Genomic DNA, 21845 nt, shown 5'->3' on the forward strand with positions numbered 1-21845 from the left:
GGAAAAAAGAAACATTCAGGGGGACTGGGGAGATGTTTTAATGGATAAATACTTGCAGTACAAGCATGAGAATTTGCATTTAAATCCTTTCTATTCACATAAAGACAGGAATAGCTATATGTGTCTGTAACCAAAGCATTTTGTGGGGCAGAGACAGGTAAATAAATCATGAGAGCCTGCTGGCCAATCAACTGGTCAAAACCAGCAACTTTCAAGTCAATGAGGAACCCCATCTCAAAGCAGTTAGGCAGAAAGTGACTTGAGATCTCAAATACTATACACACGCACACACACGACACACGCCAGCACACACACGTGCAGCGCCTACCTACCTAGAATTTATACATAGAAATTATACTTTCATATCTTGGGTGAATTTAGTCTTTTTAGATGAAAATTTCTGATGCATTAGAATTACAGATTCACTTACTCTTTCCCCCTTCTCTTTTAAAATAAGTATATTGTGTTCGGGCATCTTTGAAGGTAAGTTTATTTTGGAGTAATGTTTTATAAATACCAACAGGCAGAAATATATATATATACATATATATATACACATATATATACATATGTATATATATATAAAAGCTGATTGACGTTTAGTGTTGGGAATTGAACCTGAGTCGTCTGGAAGAGCAATACATGCAGTTAACCAATGACCTACATCTCTAGCCCACTAAACTTATCTATGAATTTTTTTTTTTTTTGAGACAGTGTGTGTAACCATGGCTGTTCTGACACACACTCTGTATTAGGTTGGTCTCAACCTTAGAGATCAGCCTGCCTCAACCTCCCAAGTGCTGGATTAAAGGCGTGTAGCACCACTACCCAGCAGAATATCTTTTATAATAGTCCTTATGTTCACTATGAATCAATCTTTCTGCCTGTTGGTATTAAAATGTTTAGTCACTTAGAAAAATAGGCCTTGTACTTTATATACTTGGTTTGGCAAGGGCTGTTCCATTTCATGGCAGTTGCCCAACTCAATTAACAGTGTTCTTTTAGTCTGAAGGCAGTCTCCTTTAGGTTGTATCAGATATGGTCAATTAAGGTTAAGTTTAAAGATAACTTGATCTTGGTAAAGAAAAATTCAAACAGGATTAAGTCCTTACTACTAACACAATGGTGGACTAAGCATTAAGCAATTCCTAGATCTCTAGTAAGAAGTACACTTTGGAATGGGACTGCAAAGAGGTATTTTGGCTTCCTTATTAAATAACCACAACCCTTAATGCAAATTACATGATGTCCATTTGCCTCAATTTACTTATATGTAAAGATCAAGTCAAACCAGTACTTAATTCAGGGCTAAATGAAAGGAAGTATCATTTCTTTCAAATGTAAGTCCATGGCAGAAACAGTGAAGTTATGACAGTGTCAATTCCCATTTTCTTGTTCAACTTTTTAAAAAACAAAACATCATACATTTAGGTAGCATGCATATATGCACACATACTACACACACTTGAGGGAATGGTCTCTTCCCACCATGTTGAGTTCTGGTGATCAAACACAAGTTGCCACTTTAGGGCAAGTGCTCTTCCTTCATCCACATCTCACCAACCCTACATATGGTTTTAAGATTGATGACTTGCTAGTCACCAAGGAGTAGCAACTTAATTTTTAATCTGGAGGTCATAGGAAGACCAAATGTAAGCCATGTCTCTCAAAATTAATACCTTTCCCAGCAGTCACGTTGTTACTTCATTGAAGTAGCTCTGGTAAATATCACCAACAATTAAATAGCAACCCAAAGCCAACTGGCTAATCCTTTTCTTTGCAGCATGGTATGGTTGCCTCGGTCCCCCCACCCCGCAAAAGTTCTAGCCTGACTCTAGCTACCTTAAGCTTTTTGCCCTCCGTTTTTACTCTGCCTTCTATGTGCTGATATTTGTATTGGGTATTTAACCTACCTGTTTTCTCATCTGACAGTTCCTGTATTATCTTTCCGGTCTTTAGCACCACCTCAAAGGACATTTAGTTATACTTGTGGTCCAAGTCAATCCTAATTTCTTTCACACATCCAATCGTTACTTTTACAGTTAAGTATTGTGCCTCCAGGACTTCTCACATGTTATCTCCTGTTCTGGCTATAAGTACCCTTGCTTACCTGAAAAATATCTACTTGGTAATACAGACTTGGCCTTTAAAATTTGAAGTTCAAGCCTGTATCATCTTTTCCTTCTGAACTTTAGAAATATTTAGTTGCAATGCAGAGATGATGAAAAGGGCAATAAAGCTGGGTATGGTAGTGTAAACTTGTAATCTCTGTGCTCAGAAAACTGAGGTAAGAGGGACATGACTTCAAGGGCAATCAATATAAGGAACAGTGAGATCTTGTCTCAAAAGAAAACATAAAACTAGTAAACAGGGAGTAAGAGCATTGTAAACTCAATATTCTTTAGCTTAAATCTAATAGATGGCTTCACATTAACTACAAGATGAAATGCAAACATTCTATATGGCAAGAACAGCTTTCCAATGCTGAATCCTTATCTCTTTTCAAACTGTCTCTTCCCATTCCTTCAACCTCAGCCACATTTGAATTCTCAAATCATCTTGTCCTATTAGGTATGATGATGCTGAAATGCATGCCCCAATGTCACTCCTGCTACTTGATATCTCCTCTACGTTCCCAGGATATATTTATATAAACCTCCCTTCCTAGATGTATATAAAAAGTCTAGAAAGCAGGAATCACATTTTACTCGTGTGCAGGACAAATATGAGGAATAAGTGAAAATTCACATAACTTTATGGCATGGCACATGTGTATCCCTCCCATCGGACACATAATAAAATATTTGATCCTTAGCTTTGATTGGTCAATAATACTTTGAAAGGTGTTAAATCATGGAAAAGTGGCTTTGGTTTTATTTTAAAATGTAAATCTAGAATTTTCTATTAAATAATAAGCTAGGCAAACCAAATTGCTATATTGATGCTCATTAAGAGTAACTTTTTAATTGGTGCCAATGAGAAAAGAATTTTGTTGGCACTCTGGATCAACACCTGCTTTGTTATTTATGTATTGTGGAATGAGTTTCTTTCTCTGAACAATGTATGTGCTACGATGCAAGTTTGTTTCATTATTAAGCCATCCGGATATTGTGTGACTTAATGGATTTACCCATGCAAAAAGTAGAGAAAATAAAACTACCTTCTAAAACTGAAAAATGCAAATCATAAAGGCTGTTAGTTGAAGTAAAGCTGTTTACAAAGACCTTCACTCATCTATTTGAAAATTTTATCAATTTGATTTCTACTTCCTATCTCCATATTTTTATTTCTACTTATTCAAAGACTAAGTTCCTAAGCAAGCATTAATCTTGACATATTTATTCAAATGTGGATTACATAAATTTCTCTTATATAGATGTAAGACAACACATTCATCTTGACAAAAATTATCCTTAACAAAATCACACAAATGATAAGTCAGTAAGACAAACTAGAACAGAATAAGAAAAGTTGCATGTAGTTTTGTTCCTAAGGTTGGCTGAAATTTTTTGTTCACAAAAGTGTTACCTCCTTATTTCATTCTGCTGGACTTTCTGGACTTTCACAAAATAACCATTTAAAATATTTGTGGTTAAATATCTGGATCAGTATTTGGATAAGTGATTTGGAATAAATCCTTCCTGAAAAAATATGAATGCCAACAGACATTCAATGCTTACTAAGTTATTAACCAACTGAATAAAATGATTCTAGACTTTCATTCCTTAAATTGCTCCTAAGACATACTCTTAAAAACTATCTGAAAAGATAACCTATTCAGCATGACAGTACAACAGATAAAACTAGAGACTCTCTTTAGTCATATGAACCAACGAACCAACCAACCCACCTACCCACCTTTTATAGCATTCTCTATGTTTCTTCACTGATTTTGTAGAAAATTCTTAAGAACTATATTCTAAAATGAAAATATGTCAAAAAGTACTTCAGAAAATGGAGGTACAAATGGAAGGGTGCCATTATTAAAATGAAATCCCAGCATTAACTCAGAAGTAATCTGTGAATGCTAATATAATCCAATATATTTTAATGGCAATATGGAATTTGTAGTTGCCCATTCCACTGTCATGCATGCAGAAAGGCATAAGATTTCAAAATTGCCTAACAATAAAAAATAAGCCTCTTACTTTATTTGCATTCTAAAACAGGGCTCTTCATCCTGGAATTTTTTTCACCAATAAAAAATGCTGAGTCATGTAGAGGATTCAAAAAGCCTGTGCTAAAACTCCCTTTAAAGTTTTAAGTTCAATCACTATTTGTTTTCTATTATACTGCATTTGGCAGATTTTTTTTTATTTGTCTGTAATTGCAGTAGTTGCAATTTAACAATAAACCAGTCTGACATTTTAGCTCTTGAAGATACATACCATATATATTTCTTTAAAAATAATCATACTTTTTGTAAGCAATATTTTACAGTAGACACCTGAAAAATCTACCATAGATGTGAAACTTAAAACAAGAAAAATTCAAGTTCTAAATCTTTATACATATATATCTAGATTTCTATATATATATTATATATACAGACATAAGTATATATAAAATATATATAATCAGATTTGAAAATTGAACAAAAATTGGGCACTGTACATAAATTCTTTTTAAAACTCAAACAATAGAAAACTCTTTAAACATTAAACAATTTTAATAAAAGTTTCTGTACAATGCTAAGCAGTTTTATTTACACATAGAAAATGTAATAGGAGTAGTGTTTGAAATTACAGAACTCCTTAAAATTTCAATGGCAGGTAAATCTGGAAAAAATAACAGCATTCCATTCACAAATATTTTCAGGCAATAAATATGTATTTATAAATAGTGTAAATTTACATCAAGATTAGAAACAAAAATCACAAATCTGAAGTTTATTTCTTAGTCTATGTGCAATCCATTATCTTTGTGACTTTGCTGTTAATTAATTTTTCTTTAAATGTTTTATTTGGGAACCAAAAGTATAACCATCATGGTTTCAAAACAAGACAGAAAAATCATAAAGCAGTAAAAAAAGTTTCTTACTTAACTTTTCACATTAAAAAAAAAGTTGACCAAAAAGAAAGAACTTAATATTGCTAACTACCTTAACAAAGAAATGACTAGTATTTTTTTCCCCCAAGGAAAATTCTGAAAGGGAAAAGATAGGTGAAAACAAATTCATTAGCCCATAAATCGAGAAATATAAAAGAGGTTGTCTTCAAGTCAGTAGTCTGTATGATGTTGCCAGTTTTGTCAGATATATACAAAACGTGGAAATTATTCTTTCTTTCTGAAGTTCAGCTAATTAGCTTTTCGAGAGTCCTGGTATAGGAGCAGTACTCTCCCATCCAGTTGGTTGATACTCCACACTTGGAAGGTTGCATAGACACAGTTTTCAGCCAGCAGCCTTACGAGAGAGCTACAAAAAGCAGTGGTGCAGAACTGGGTTACTTCCTGAATAGCAGAAAAGGTCTCATGTTTAATGTCCATGGAACAATATCAAGATGAGGCGGATGGTAACGGAGGAGCCTAGAAATAAAGCAAGGTAGACTATTTTGGTATACTTTTGATAGTTGTGTTCCTTGATTCATAGCTACAAATATATATGTTGGTCTATGAACTGGAGGAAATTATTCTCTGATAAAGTTCGACAGCCTTGCTACAGAACGTAACAGTATAACTCCCCTTATGATCTCCCAACTGGCCACCTTTTCTAAGAAACTAAGACCATCTTTTGTTTTACTGTGCCCCCAAAATCTTTTGGAATATTATTTAGTTTATCACTTTTTATATATTGCTTTCTTTGATAGGGCTTTACAAAAAAAAAAAAACAAAAACAAAAAAACAATTAATTACAATTTTACTAGCGACTGCCTTCAGAGATCTATCTAAGGCAGGTAATACTTTTTTTTTTTTGGTAAATTGCAGGTAATTTTCTTTTTTCTTGAAGCATTCTTGAAGACCATCCAAATGAAAATATCAGGAACTAAACTTCAAAAGCTAGTTTTTGATGCATATATGTGAAAAGTATTAGGAGAAAGGAAAAATGCATAAATAATGCCTGTAGTTCTCTTCAGATCTGCTTTGAGTGAAATGTTTCCCATACCTGCTGCTTGCAATGAAAACCTTTGTGATCTTTGAGTACACTTGGATTTCATAAGGTTATACCACATGCTAGGAAGTTAAGCACTACTCAAATACTCCCATGAGATTAAAGCATCTGCCTATACACAATTTTAAATAAATTTAATTAGCCCTAAAAGCAGAAGTATATTTCAAAGTACATTCACACTGATTTATTTTGTGGGCCCTATTTAAACAAACATTCCATAAGCCAAGATGAAACAATATGAAAAGCATGATAGCATTGTAAAACATACAGTTTTAAAAATAACTTTTAGGTTGGTCTCTCTAAGATGCAAGGCAAAAGTGATATGTCAATTTTATAGGAATAAGTACTTGGAAAAGAAGGCAGTAGGAGCAACATAAATATACTCTCATGCAATATATTAATAAGCCAAAAGAAAATCTACATATTTCATTACCTCCTATTTATCAGGTGACAGAGCAAACACTACTGCCTCCCAACTGATCTAATGTACTCACATGTTGATTTCACTTACTAATGTAAATTGGTCATAGACTTGCATCAGATCCTCCATTTTGTACTGTTCTAGCACCACAAAATTTTCCAGATTCCCACTTGTTTTCCGTGCACAATCTTGGCAATGTACTATGTAGGTCTTTCGAGAATTACTCTCATTAGTGACAAAAAGCAGATCAAAAACCTCCACCTGTTTTACAAAAATGAAAAATGGAGTCAATAGGCATGATGGTGTTTATTGTACTGCTTCTGTGTAATCATAGTCTTCTACTTTAAAACAACTGTACAGTTAAAAATGGGGGAAGGTAGGGGTGTGAGAGTGAGACTGAAAGTGTTTATACTGTACCAAACCCCAAGGCATGAGAGCAATCATATTTAGGTAAGTGAAAGAAAGCAATGATATAACCATGACAATTTGGATAACTTAATTAAAAAATTTAATGCATACCAGTTTATTTTTCTTTTAAATGAAAACATTAGTATATAATCTGATTAAGTGATCACTATTTTGCTTGCATGCCTCCTTGACAGAATCCACCACAGGCAACCATATAGAGTGAGCTCTTTAAATACAAAGATTGTGTTCATATTTGTACTGTCAGAGCATGTCATAGTGCCTAGTGTTTACGCAAACCTCAGAATATACCTATGAAATCAATGAATATAATCTGATTATTTTAGAGATGAGGAAACTGGCAAGTAACAGTGAGTATTTGTTATAAGCTTTATGTTAAAAATAAGAGTTTTAGAAACATTAGAAATAATATATCTGTCTTAAAATAACATTTTGTATAGGACTCATCCTCAGGTACTAAGAAGCTTATATGTTATTTTTCCAAGGTATAAAACACAGTTATTTCCTTATTGATTTACTGTGACTACTTTATACAATACTAAAATATCCAATGAATTAAATCATTTCAAATTAAAGTCAACAACAGAATTACCACAGTTCAAAGTTTGGAACAGATCATCAATGCCCCCACCTGTAATTTAACCTTAAACTTCCTCAAGGATAGGAAACTATTAATAAGAATGAACTAATTATAAATCCTAGAGTTTACCATACTTCTCATTATCATTAATGGGTAACAACATGAACTGAAAGAATGGAGCTAGAAAATCTGTCAGTATTCTTCAACCTGTTCCTCATTTCTACCTGTTAATGCATTACCTTGTGGTTTTCATCTTCTAGATCAGTATTTTTTAACCTGTGGGTTGTGACCCCTTTAAAGGTCAAACGACCCTTTCACAGGAGCTGCCTAAGATCATCAAAAAACAGATATATACATTACAATTCTTAACAGTAGCAAAATTACAGCTATGAAATAGTAATGAAAATAATTTTAAGGTTGGCAGTCACCACAACACGAGGAACTATATTAGTCCTCAAGCATTTGGAGGATGGACAAATACTTTATTTTTAAATTTCTGTACCATTTCAACAATCCATTGCCATGTTCTAGTCTAGCATATGTGGCAAAGGAACTATCACTCACAAGATTGCTGTGATGTATCTTATTTTCTCTATCCTTTCCATTTCTTTGTCTGAAACAGCTACTGTCTTTGCTGATTTCTCAATGACTCTGGAATAAATATCACATTATTTGACAGCTTCCTGATACATCAAAAGCTACACGTCACCTAGATTTTTTGAGAAGAATCTGCACTGTCAGTATTATAGCCACACTGGACTAGCTAAACTTTTCTCTAAAGCCATTTCAATTTCTCCATTCATGGTACTCCTGAGAGTCAACCTGTATTCTCACTATACCCTGCTGAAATCACTTATCCTTCAAGAAAGGGTTAAAGCTATGGATTTGTTGTTGTTGTTGTAAGCTCTTATTGCCAATAACAGAAAGGAAAAATAAACTACATCAATTATTTCCCTCCCTGCATTTTTTTACTAAGCCCACTATAATGAAGATACTCATTACAGTATGTTGTATAATACTTACTAGTTGACTAGTTATTCTCTCCAAATAGATTTCAAGTTCCTCAGACCAGGTATCACTTTGATGTTTTTTTCCTTTGCAAGCCTTAGCCACAGCAGAAGACTGACAAGTCAACTATGAACTCCACCAGAAAACTGAACACTGAAGCACACTGCACTATACCAAACTCAATCCAGTTTATTGGCACCTGTGTACATCTAGATTGCTCCTAATCTAAAATCTCCCAATTTTCCTTGTTGGTTAATGACCTAACAAGTCAAATGACTCTATAGTAGATAATGTTAAGCAATTAATGAGATATGACACCACGAATATTAATATCTGATGAGAAAATATTAAAACTATACAATGCTAATCACAGTAAAATGTATTACCGAAAGAAAAAAAAAAGATTAAAAAACAAAACTTTTTATTAATGACTGTGGGCAAGAACAATGACTTACCTCACAAATGCTACAATAATGAGCTGGTTCTTCTTTTGTCCGCCCATGCCATATAATCTCTTTTCCTGCAGCAATTAGAGCTTCCCTCAATGTCTGACATTGCTTCAGGGTTCTCAGAAGACAATACCTAATATAGGAGAAAATTACTCATTACTAGCAGCCAAATATTACATACTTTTCACCTAAGAGATATACCAAATTAGAAATAATGCTAAGAGATTTGCTTCTAACATCTATTTTCCTTTTGTTGTATGTCTTCTGCTCCCCACTCCCAGATTATTTTTGGAATAAATATCTGCTAGCTAAAGACGGCATATAACTCACTATGTATTTGAAAATGAACTCAAACTGTGGGAATTAATCAGTTCCACCTAAGCCTTCCAAATGCTGAGATAAAGAGGTGTGAGCTACCATGCTCAGCTCATTTGTCAAATTTTCAGATATTATCAGAAAAAAAAAATAAAGAAATTATCAACAGCTCCAAGAATGACAATATCAAGTCATTTATACTTGAAATTGGTATCTGAATATCACAACAAAACTCTCCTTGTACGTGAGTTGCTAACTTGGGTTATTATCTGGACAGACCAGTTAATCTCTCCAAGAGTCAACTGCCCCATCCTTAAAGTAAGGGGTTTAAATTCAAGATATAAACAGCTGTGATTATAGGTAGGCAGAAATGCACATCATTTCTAGTCACACTACCTAAACACTTATTAACATCATCATCTGTGTAGTTGCTTTTTTAACTTTCACGAGAAGAGAATAATTTATAAATTGATTAACTACAAGATACAAAAAACTGGTTTAAAGATTGCAGAAAAAAATAGGCATGTACTTTTTCATTCTAACTTAAGATAACACATAGTAGAATCCATTTATAGTAACACAACTCAACTTTTCTTGTAATTTATACTTTTTCTAACTCTTAAAATTTGTGATTTTCCTAGTTTGCTATCATTACATGGAACTGCTAAATTCTTACGCTCCTGTGAATCTTAGTGCTCGTGTTTTCCATCTGAACTGAGTGGATGAACTAGATGACTCTCTAAAGTAATTTGAAAGAAAAGGTTTATCAACTGAGTATCATCTTGAGAGCAAAAGTCTTATCTATTCTATTTGCTATCTTGCTGCCACATACAGTATGTGTTCAATTGTTCTTGATTGTCAAACAATTAAAATTCAAGATAAAAATAATAGTATATTTATCTTCGGCTTACCTGTAAATATTAATCCTTGGGAGCTATGACTTACTTAATACATACATAATACCACCTAACTATAAGCTTACTTAATATGTAACAATGTCAACTTTAGGGTTGCAGGCTTTAAGAAATATTCCAAGAAAGTCACTGAATTTGGTTTTAAAATTTTTGAATGTTAACTTATTTTAAAAAAAAACAAAACTAATGCTTTTAGGCTGTGGTTGCATGTGAAACCTAAAGGAGTTATTAGAGGGTAAGGATACATATGCATATATATTTAGAGTACCAGACAACCTAACAACTAAAAACTTTTATCACAGCAAAATTTAAGACCATGTTTTGGCTCTTCTCTGTCTTCTCTCCTTGTGCCCCACACAGTCCACTTCTAAAGGCACACATGTTACTCAAGTGTTTTATGAAGAACTTCTAAATGGCATTTTCCTTCTTAAAGAAAATAATGCCTAAACTGCAGATATCTTACACTGCAAATTCAACCATGCTCCTACACAACCAAAAAATATAAATGAAAATAGGTAGGGAGAATGTATCTAGTATTCCATTTGCATTAATTATGCTAAAATTAAGTTTCTTAATTGATCTTTATATTACAAATGGATGAAACTTGGGGCCTCAGTTCAACTGAATTTATATGGAAAAAAAAAAGGGAGAGAGCCACTAGACTAGTTGAATTTAGATTTGTAAAAGCAGAGATCTCAAGCTTCTGCAGTCTCATACTCTATTCTTTCTCATGTCCTACTCTCATACCCTCTAGATCCTCCAATGCAGCCCCACCCTGAAACATAGAGCCTTTGATCTGTAGAGCATTATTTCAGTCTTTACCCATAGAATGAACCTTCATCTCCAACGTACTAACTGCTTTGGTAATTTAGCTACAAAGAGGATGACAGAAATTATGGCTCTGTAATTTTTATTTTCTGTTATAAGACTCTTATAACAGAACTAACAGTAACTAGCTTTACTTAGATTAACCATAGATTTTTAATTCTATTTAAACATGAGTGTATTAAAGACCAAAAATAAAAAATACAAAATCAAAGTTGCCATTACCTTTTGATTTTAGTAGGCCTACCCGACAGCAAATAAGGCTTCATTTTACCAAGAATTAGAAAATAAATCAGTAGCAGAAAATTACAAAATTGTCTAAGACATAAAATGCTTTCTTTTGTGGCAGGGGTGGGTAGGCAAGTGCATTTTAGGAATAAATAGGGTCAGATTATTTTAACAGCTAAAGAAAGATGACTCGTTAACGATCAATTAAGTCTTGCTTTTTAATTGCTTGGATGAAAAACTATGTAAAAGGCAGAAGACAACTGGGTATATGGTATCTACAAACTTACCCCTTAGGTAGAGGCAGGAGGAGGAGTTTAGATCAGACTCAACATTGCCCAGTGAGACCGTGTATTAGAGATGCATTAAGCGACAAGATCAAAAATAAGTCAAACCAACCAAACAACCAAAAAAAAAGCCCCAACAATCATAGAAAGGGGTTGAAAGTATAGTGCATTTGAAGTTACATAGCCAAAAACTGAATTGAAAAAATACACCAAATCTTAGAGGATGACCTCACAAGAGAGAATGAAAATGAACACTATATTCATAAATTGACCAAGGATATTACAGACACTAAAAGAAGGAAGAATCACCTTCAAATGAAAGGAGATAGAAAGCATGGAAATTTTCTATTCTGTAGCTGAAATTTCTGAATTTGAAAACATTAATTTTGGGCAAGAAGATGGGAAAAGCCATCTTCTGCAAAGACGGAATGGCATCAATAGCTGTGTTGGGGCTGTTTAAAGAACAATTTCTCAAACACAGTAATTTCAAATATTTTTTTTCTTATAAAATTTTAATTTTCAGGGGCTGGAGGGATGGAGAGAGCACTATGCTTCCAGAGGTCCTGAGTTCAATTCCCAGCAACCACATGGTGGCTCACAACCATCTGTAATGAGATCTGATGCCCTCTTCTGGTGTGTCTGAATCAGCAACAGTGTACTCACATACATAAAATAAATAAATAAATCTTTTAATTTTTTTTTTTTAAGTTTTCAGGTCAGGTTTTAGGGAAAATAGTTAATAAGAATGAACCTACTAATGATGATATACTGAATTATTCTGACACTTTAGGAGTATCTTGTTGAAGTTTCTAAAATTAGATATCTAAATGCCAGTGTAGAAACAGAATAAGGGTTAGTTGACATGACCCTTTATAATTCTTGACAGAACACAGTCTGCCACTAAAAACTTTTTTTTTTTTAATTCATTTATTATATATAAGTACACTGTAGCTGTCTTAGATACACCAGAAGAGGGCATCGGATCTCTTTACAGATGGTTGTGAGCCACCATGGTTGCTGGAATTGAACTCATGACCTCTGGAAGAACAGTCAGGTGCTCTTAACCACAGCTGAGCCATCTCTCCAACCCCCACTAAAAACTTTTTAAGCATCCCCAGAAGTAGCTGGCCAAGACAGGTCAGCAACAAAAAGCAAGCTCACACCTTTAGAGCTCTCAGGCTATCTGTCAGGTCAGGATTATTTCTTCTTTGACAATAGTGGGCATCAGTATCACTAAGTTACCTAAGAGTTTCATTTAAATCAAGCACATGACTGAAAATCGAGGTCTCATTAGTCAATGATAAAATGAGTAGTTTAGGAACTTTAACCTTATGGACAAAAAACAAGCATAAAAACAAATATGCTTATCAGCTAATCATGTGAATGAGGAAAAAAGGAAACAACACTTAAAAATCATTCCAATTTATATCTTAAAAACTCTACTAATCATAAACTGAAAGTAAATACGGAAAAAGCTATAAAAGTTTTCTAGCCTTGAAAAACCATCTCATCGTTTTTGTGGTGTTTCTAACTTGCCTGATCATAAGCTTTACTGGGTTCTTATGAGAAGGATCCCCCCCCCCACACACACACACACATATCGGTTTTTTTCTAGCAGAGCTTTAACTGGGTAAAAATAGAATTTTAAGTAAAAAACCAAATAGTTCCTGTGACCAGGCAAGTAAAAACCAGTGTAAATATCTCATTTTTATTAAACACTGAAACTAAAAATGGATTTTTTGGAGAATTGGGGCCCTTGATCTATAGTACCTGTGTTAATTTACAGTACTGACTTTCATATTCCTTAAATATAGTAAATGGTCCCATGCTTATGTAGCTTTTTTTTATTCTTGTGAGAAGTATCTGGTGGTGATGCTATGACACCTGCAAATTAATCTTTCATGTGGCTCAAAACAAAAAAGTAAATGCATGAGTCTATAGGAGTCGCTAAATAAATGTGGAAAGGAAATTAGAAAATTTCAAACTGGAAGTTGGAGGAAAAAGAATAAATAAGTTTAGGGTGGGCAGCAACGTGTTACACATAAATTCATTTAACAGTGAAAAGCTGAATCTGGACTCTGCTATACCCAAATATAAGTGCCTTGCTCAGACATCAAAAAGCTTCCTCTTACAGTAGGTCGGAGTTAACTAAGAGGCCCACAATTCAGCAGTGTGCAGAAAAATCAGAGATTTTGGTACAATCAGTTCCAAATGGGATGTCTTCATTAAATCTCTCTTCTGAGAGATTAGGGATAGACTGTAAGAGCCACAGAGGAATGGATGAATCCAAGGAGATAGTAACTTTCCGATACAACAGGACTGATATACATATGAACTCATAACATATGATACTCTGACAGCACACACGGTTCAAGACAAACAAGGTCATAGTGCTTAGAGAGAGAAATGGACACAGGCTCCCATATCCTAATCAAAAAAGTATCTGCAATTGATATTGCTTGCAAAGGAAGAATTAAGTTTTCTGTAATGAAGTACCACACTAACTACCCTTCAGAGTAGGACCTATGTCCAGTAGTAGATGAACAGGGAAAAAGTCACCTTAATGGTACGTTTGTAGACATTTTGGCTCATTATTTCTTTGTTTGAACAAGTTTTTGTCTTACTGGTATTTTTTTGTTTTTTTAAGGGAGGAAGGGCATGGAGTTGGGTGGATAGAGTATATTATTAGTATAATCTACTGTTTAGTCTGAACTCAGAAGAATGCACAGTTTAAAAGAACAAGATTTTAGAAAACTCTAATGGACTTATTTTTTTATTCTATTTCCATATGTGTACTAACTGGATCTATCTATAAATCCTAAGTGACTAGCCTAGAGCCTAAAGTTAGTCACAAAATTTTCATTAAATGAAAGAATGAGGGCAAGATGTTTGCTTGGTAAAAAGCTCACTTAATAACAATGACTAAATGCATTATAAGAAGGAATCTTATGAAACAAGGCCTAGGGGCTTGTACTTGTGGTTATTAGCATTTTCAGTTGATTGTAATGCTTATGTAGCTTTTTTTGGTGTGATTGTTTAAAATTATGAAAGCTTGATTATAAAGAATACACTGTTGGAAGAAAACTTAAGACTAAGTTTCATATTAAGTCTCCTACTCAATCTATTGCACAAAGTTCTGTGAGTTTCATTACTTTCAACAGTTCCCAGTTTGATAAACTTTCTCCATCTTCACATGCAAATCTCTTCCAAGTTAGCCTAAACTACTTCAACCATCCTCCTAATATTTAACCTTGCTGTTTGTAATTTGTTCTCCACAAACCAACCATGTCTATTTTCTTATAGTGGAGCTGATACTATTTTCCTCCCCTGCTTAAAATCCTGACGGTGAGCAGCAAAGTTTAGAGCTAATATATATGCCTTACCATGTCCCAAATGTTCATGGACAAACTTAATTTTGCTAGGTTGTTGTTCAAATCACTACTAGTTTTCCTTTCTGCTGCTCTAGTCACATTGCCTCGTTTGTCCTTTAAGTAGTCTGTACTTTTCCTTTAGATCTGAAACATTCTATCCCCAGATTTTTGCATTATGCCCCATCATTTAGGCATGCACACAAAATTCACCTTCAGTCTCCTTCATCCTTTTGGTAAAAGTAGCATTTTTATCATTTCTACCCAAGTATTTTTCAACTGAATCTTATCCATACAAACACATCACCTCTTAGATCTCTTGCTTGGCAGTCTCTACCTATTATAGCATTAGAATTTATGCCCTGCAAAAACAGCAAATTCATGTTTATACTACTGGTTCTCAAACAGTTATTGAATAAGTTTCAAACTAACTATATTTATGGAATGGAAAAAAATGGCAGGTGAATTTTAGAGATATTTGTAAAGAAATTTAAACTAAAGATAAAAATTTTTAAGAAGTTGCTAGATGATTACAAATTATGAATGTTAAAAGAGGACTACTGTGTTAAATAGGAATGACTTAATTCCTCTAAAAAATTGTTTCTAATTATAAAACACGAATCAACCCAAAATGTAATGAAGCACTTTCAATCTAGATAGATTTTAGTTAATAGCTTTTTTTCAACTGTACTGTCTCATCAGTGGTGGTTCATGCCTACAAATTGTTAGAACTCAGGAAAGTGAGGCAGATACAAGGCCATAAAGGACTACATAGTAAGTTCCAGGCCAGTCTGAGACATGGGTCATATCCCATTTCAAAACAACACAAAAACAAGTATTAGAAGGTAATTAAATTATGGGACTACAGAAAATGTGGTGCCTGGTACATAATGTGTAAAAATACGATAAGTATATTACTTATATTTTGATTTTATTCTTTTTCTGTCTTCATAAATATAAGTAAGTTCTGAGGTCAATTCTATAAAATAGCCAAACAAATTTGGTAAGTATACATTATAACTTCACTCCCATAAAAACATATCCACATATTCAGTGACATGCAATGTTGTTATCAGGTATCTTTCTCAAATGGCTCTCTACCTCAGCTAGCTGGCCAATGAAATCTAGGGTTCTGTCTGTCTCTACCCACAAGGGCTGAGGTTATAGAAATCAAATGTCACACCTAGCTTTTGACTTGGGTTCTAAGGATCTGAACCTTAGATCCTATGCTTACAAAATGGGCAATTTACTGACTTAACCATCATCCCAGTCTTCATTTCTTATGTTCATGTATATATATATGAACATACATACATACACAAGAATTTTTTTTACCTTATGAGTGAAATTTATACTAATATTAAACAAAAAACTTGTTTGAAAATATTACCTCTAAGTAGAACCTGACAATGATGTTTAATATTACAATTGAAATTCTACTGAGAAATCAAATAGTTCAGAGAAGAGAGAGAAAATACCAAAAGTCAATCTTCTGCTGTAGAATAAGTTATACCTTTATTCCTTTTAAAACCATAGTGGGCTATTTGGAAGCGAAAAGTATTTGTAACAAGGCAGATTCTCATATTTTGCTAGACTTCGGGATCATCTTGTTTTAATGTAAACATAATTCTATGGGGGAGAAAGTGTTTAACAGTCATCCTGCCACCTAGGAGTTCAGTACAGCAATTTTAGAAAAGTACTTACTTAACCATTTCAAAAAGCTTTGGATCTGAAACCTTGATATTTCGTGCCATATTCCAGGAAAGATGAACCATGGGTACTATTGACTTTACACTTTGCAATTTGTTCCATTCATACCGTTCCACTGCTAACTTATACTGACAGGCTGAGGAGAAAAACAAATCACAAATAAAACCATCAAAAGATATGAAGATAGCCATTATTACCTCATGAAAATCTCAAATCACTAAAATTCTCTATCATCTATCTATCTATCTATCTATCTATCTATCTATCTATCTATCTATCTATCTATCATTGTGCTATTATTATAGATTTTTGAGATAGACATTCTCTGTATAGCCCTGGTTGTCCTGGAACTAACTGTAGACCAGGCTGGCCTTGAACTTAAAGATCTACCTGCATCTACCTCTCAAATGTTGGGATTAAAGGCATGTGCCACCACCATCTTGCTTTCAAAAATAATTTTTGTTTTGTGATAATTATGGTAATAGCATCAGTAGTAATCATATACAGAGTGCTTCCTATTACCACGTGCCAGGAATTGTGTATAACTAATTTTTATCCATTATTTCATTTAATTCTTAGCATTTCCTTATTGGTTTTACTATCATCACTACATGAAAAAAAAAATTAAGGACTAGAAAAATTAAGTAACTTCCCCAAACTTATAAAGTACTGGTTCAAATTCAGATCTTCCTGGCTCTAGATGCCACTTTTTAAATTTTAAAGCAATACTACTTAAGAGTATGTTCTAACTGTTTTACATACAACTTAACATAAAAGGAAAACCCACAAGAATGCATTTGTAATTAGCTCTTTTTTCTCCCTTAAGAGTTCCCTTTATAAAACAAAGTCTAGGACTCTAAACAGTAACTACAAGTGCATTTTCAATTAAGACTTTCATATGCTAAGGATCTTTGGACTTTCCATAGTTAGCTAACATTTAACTTTTGTATAAAAAAGGAGACATTTTCTTATAAAAAATTTCATTATTTTATTGGTTTTTTTTTTCCAGGTTAAATTTTTTTCAAGCATATTCTTTTAAAATACCTGTAAGTGGACCAACATTCCAAGCAATGTTGTTGCACCAGCCAATAGCTTGAACCCAATGAACAGTGCCTGCATTTATCCAGACCAGATCTCCAGGTCGCTGAATAAACCTATATACTGGAACATTTGCTTCATAAAGATCTTCAAGGTTGGGCCACCAAGAACCCATTAAGAAATTCAAATTATTTCTGAAATAAGAAAAACAGTATAAATGGGTTAAGGACTCTAATAAATTCTTTACAAAATAAAAAAAAAAATTAAAAAGTTTTGTTTTCTAATGGTAATTCATTTCAATAAGGCTTAACTGATAGTATAATAAAAACTGTTGCATGTATGTGAAGAGTGAAATTGATTACAGTTATGTACAGGAATATATCTAAAGATAGTTTGAATTCATCTCTCCACAATGCAAGAGGAATCTACAGCTACTCTAAAGTAGTACATACTTTTGTTCTAATTTTACTTCGCTAAGGCCCCTCCTCCATTTTTAGACACCAAACACACTTCTATTCTTGCAGTACCTGGAAATCACTAAATGACAGAGGCTGAAGATAAATTCACTTAAATACATAAACAAGCCCACTATGTATCAGAAACACCTCTCAAGAAAAAAGTCTTTGCTGCTGATTTGAGTCATAAGGAGAAAAAGGGGAGTAAGTTGTCAAGTTCTATATAACCATAAAGAAGATCACCTAATTAAAACTATGCAGTTGAAAATAAACTTGTATACATCACACACAATAGCCATGACCACCACTATGGAAATATTCTATAGATCCTATTACTATTCTCATTCTACTTTAAATATTTTACTGGTTATTCATAAAGTACGTTGGAAAAAGGACATAGCAACTTTTCCTATAAAAGAAATTTGTATCTTTTAATAACTAACCACTTCAAATTTTACATTTTGGGGAAAGAAGAACTCATATAGTGGAAATACTTGCTTAAAATCTAAGAAGTAACCTTTATAACTTGGGGTAAAGTATATGACAAAGTCTATATGAAGTTGTAACAGTTTAATTTTATAGAAGTTCACAAAACTATGACCCTGCTGACAGTTTTTATCAACTATCAGAAGATAGACATTATTATTTATTTACCTATGATCAATGACTGACTTTTATTATAATAATACAATTGTGACAAAAACCATACACTCTGCAAACTATCTATTATCTAAGATTTTATGGGAAAAACCCTAGACTAAAATGGAACATTAATGTCTCTTTTCCCCCTTTTCTTCCTTTAAAAAAAAAAAAAAAAAATCAGGGCATGCAACAGCAAATCAGCTGGTAACAAATACCTGCTATTCGACCTGAAAATTCAGGGCTGTCAAGATGGCCAGGTTAGTAAAAGTATCTGCCACCAAGTTAGATCCCTGGGACCCACATGGTAAAAGGAAAAAAAGAGACTCCCTCAAGTTTTAAATTGTCTTCTGACCCTACACATCCCTAAGTGTATGTTCTCATGTTTGTTCTCTATCAAACAATAAAAACTTTGTAAGGTAACTCTCTGAAACTCTCTAGAACATACTGCTAATGGCACTCAAATTGCAGGGAAAAAGGATTGGCTAGCTATTTGTGATAGTTATGCAAATACAGTTCTCTATAAAACAAAAATGGTTACTAACACATATCCTAACCCTATTTCAACTTTGTTCTACCTTGTACTAACTAAAAGAAGGCAAACAACTTCAATTAATCAACAAGACAAATTTTGGTATAAAGTAGTGGAATGAGTTACTTCATCAGTACATTTGAATCTATAAAATTCTGTATCTGTTTTTTAGTATTGAATGAAACAAGTGTTAGTGAAGGAAATATAAAGTGATTATTTCTCGCTTATGTAAAAAGAAATTTTGGATCTTTAATTTTTTTCAATTATGATGCATTTCATAATTACTCAAATATTTACAGCAAGGATTTTTAAAGCAAAGTAAGAAATTACACATATAAACACTTTAAGTAACTTTTCTCCCCCTACATTTAACTGAGATGGGTGCAAAATATCACCTTCTAATATGCTTTTAATTTTGAAGTCATAATTTTCTAATGAAAATACCAGTCAGTATTCCAAAGTACTCTTTAACATGAGACATAACACACAAGGGATGACTATTTTTAGAATCATAAAAAGAAAAGATTCAGCATGCCTTTTTTTTTTTTTTTGGTTGGCAAAACAAAATCTGAAGGGATTAATTAAATTTTATAAAAGGCCTTTGGAAAATTGTCACCTTTAAAAAGAATTTATATCATTATGACATGGCAAAGATTATTATATTCAAGTTTTAGTTATTCCTAACAATAAGCATGTTCAAGTTACAGAATTTTTTCACTTTGTAAAATATTTATAAATTTTTCTTAGAATACATGCCCTTTTAAGTATTTGAATGTATCATTAAAAAAATGAAAATAACTCAAATCTTCTAAACTCATGTCTATATTTCATAGAGTAGTTTCAGGATACCTTTACTGTAAGTTTTTTTCCCTTTCCTTTTTTTTTTTTTTAAAGATTTATTCATTTATTATATATATGTACACTGTAGCTGTCTTCAGACACACCAGAAGAGGGCACCAGATCTCTTTACAGATGGTTGTGAGCCACCATGTGGTTGCTGGGAATTGAACTCAGGACCTCTGGAAGAGCAGTCGGGTGCTCTTAACTGCTGAGCCATCTCTCTCCAGCACCCCTTTCCTTTTCTTTTTACGATTTCTTTATTTATTTTATGTGAGTATACTGTTTCTTTCTTTATACACACCAGAAGAGGGTATTTGATTCCATGTGGTTGCTGGGAATTGAACTTAGGGTCTCTGGAAGAGCAGTTTATGTTCTTAACCACTGAGCTCTCCAGCCCCTACTGTGTAAGTTTTCTAATAACATAAATTAATAGGTTTGGAATCATTCAATTTAACATAAAATTTCCACTAAATTGTAACTGAAAGCTGACTATGTATCCACATTAGGGTATCCAGTTTGGTAATTTGTCCTTTGTAGTTACTGTTTTATAGTAATTATGTTTAAAGAAAATTTAGTTTGGAAACCTACTTTTCACAGAAGTCGTTCAGAACACCCCAGTAGCCTTCAGGAACAACAAACCATTCACAGTCACCTGGGCCAATATTTATATTAACTGAACAGAAGTTGTTATTTTCTTGATGACCTAAAAGGTGAAAAAGCAATTAACATACTATTAATTCTATAGAAAACATGTCTTTAGACATGAAACCTTTAAAATGTTAATAGAAAATGTTAAAGATTCAAGTTCTTTATCATTTGTATTTTGTGCTGAATCTGTTTTCATGATTGAGTTTGGTCAGCTACTTCTAACTTATTCATGAAGAACTAACATGGAAAGCAAAGTAGAGTTTAGGCTCTGATAGGCTGCTTGGCTAAGTTACAGCATTAACCCAAGCAAGTTGTTAAAACATTTTAAGCACACTTTCCTTATATATAAGAACAAATATTAACATTTCTATAAAATTGCTATTTTAAAGATGAATGAAATAATGATTAAAATGGTGTCTAATAAATAACAAATAATAAATATAATTGTTATAAATGACATTACCTTTTCTTTCCTTGTCTTTTTTTTAAAATAATTATTTGGTCCCTAGAGTGTTGCACTCTCAGAGGTTAAAAGTCTATCTTTTTTTTTTAAAAAGATTTATTTATTTTATGTATGAGTACACTATAGCTGTCTTCAGACACACCAGAAGAGGGCATCAGATCCCATTACAGATGGTTGTGAGCCACCATCTGGGTGCTGGGATTTGAACTCAGGACCTCAGGAAGAGCAGTTAGTGCTCTTAACCACTGAGCCATCTCTCCAGCTCCTATGCTGCTCTCATACAGAGGACTTTTGTTTGATCTTAGAAACCACATGAGGTAGCTCTAGGGAGATCTGGCACCCCTGGCCTCTGTGGGTACCTGAACCCATGTGCACATACATACCAAAACAATTAAAAATAATAAATAAATCCTTATAGAATAATATAAAATGAAACAGCTATTCCCGAGGGAATAAAAAAGGCAAAATAGGGGATCCTCCCCTCATATAAAAATTAACTTTATCAGATTTCAGGGAGATCATAACAGGCTTACAACATTAAAGTAAATGCTTGACCAAAAGAAAGGTGACTTAAAGCTAGTAGACATTTATAG

General features: G+C 33.3%; 1 protein-coding gene across 2 annotated transcripts; it reads right to left on the bottom strand.

The window, feature by feature from the left end:
* Positions 1-3323: 3323 nt before the first annotated feature.
* Positions 3324-20903, bottom strand: LOC116888873 (lysine-specific demethylase 6A-like). Of its 2 annotated transcripts, none has more exons than XM_032890137.1 (6): positions 20730-20903; positions 17682-17869; positions 16632-16773; positions 9000-9126; positions 6604-6791; positions 3324-5526 (listed from the first exon to the last, which is right to left on the bottom strand). In XM_032890137.1, the coding sequence occupies exons 2-6, from the start codon at positions 17848-17850 to the stop codon at positions 5445-5447; spliced, it is 708 nt and encodes a 235-aa protein (XP_032746028.1). In that variant the 5' UTR covers positions 17851-17869; positions 20730-20903; the 3' UTR covers positions 3324-5444. The 2 variants fall into 2 exon arrangements, with proteins under 2 accessions (XP_032746028.1, XP_032746029.1); XM_032890138.1 differs by having other exon boundaries at positions 6621-6791; positions 20730-20895.
* Between the last annotated feature and the right edge of the window lie 942 nt (positions 20904-21845).

The sequence above is a fragment of the Rattus rattus genome, chromosome X (assembly GCF_011064425.1).
Source record: "Rattus rattus isolate New Zealand chromosome X, Rrattus_CSIRO_v1, whole genome shotgun sequence".
NCBI classification, from domain to species: Eukaryota; Metazoa; Chordata; class Mammalia; order Rodentia; family Muridae; genus Rattus; species Rattus rattus.

Excerpts from the sequence above, each read along its gene's own strand:
- LOC116888873 (XM_032890137.1), bottom strand. The coding sequence starts at position 17,850 with ATGGGTTCTTGGTGGCCCAACCTTGAAGATCTTTATGAAGCAAATGTT. Across the intron at positions 9,127-16,631 it reads AAGCTTTTTGAAATGGTTAA|GTATTGTCTTCTGAGAACCC; the intron begins GTAAGTACTTTT and ends CTCCTATATTAG. Across the intron at positions 5,527-6,603 it reads TTAGTAAGTGAAATCAACAT|GCTCCTCCGTTACCATCCGC; the intron begins GTGAGTACATTA and ends CTTTATTTCTAG.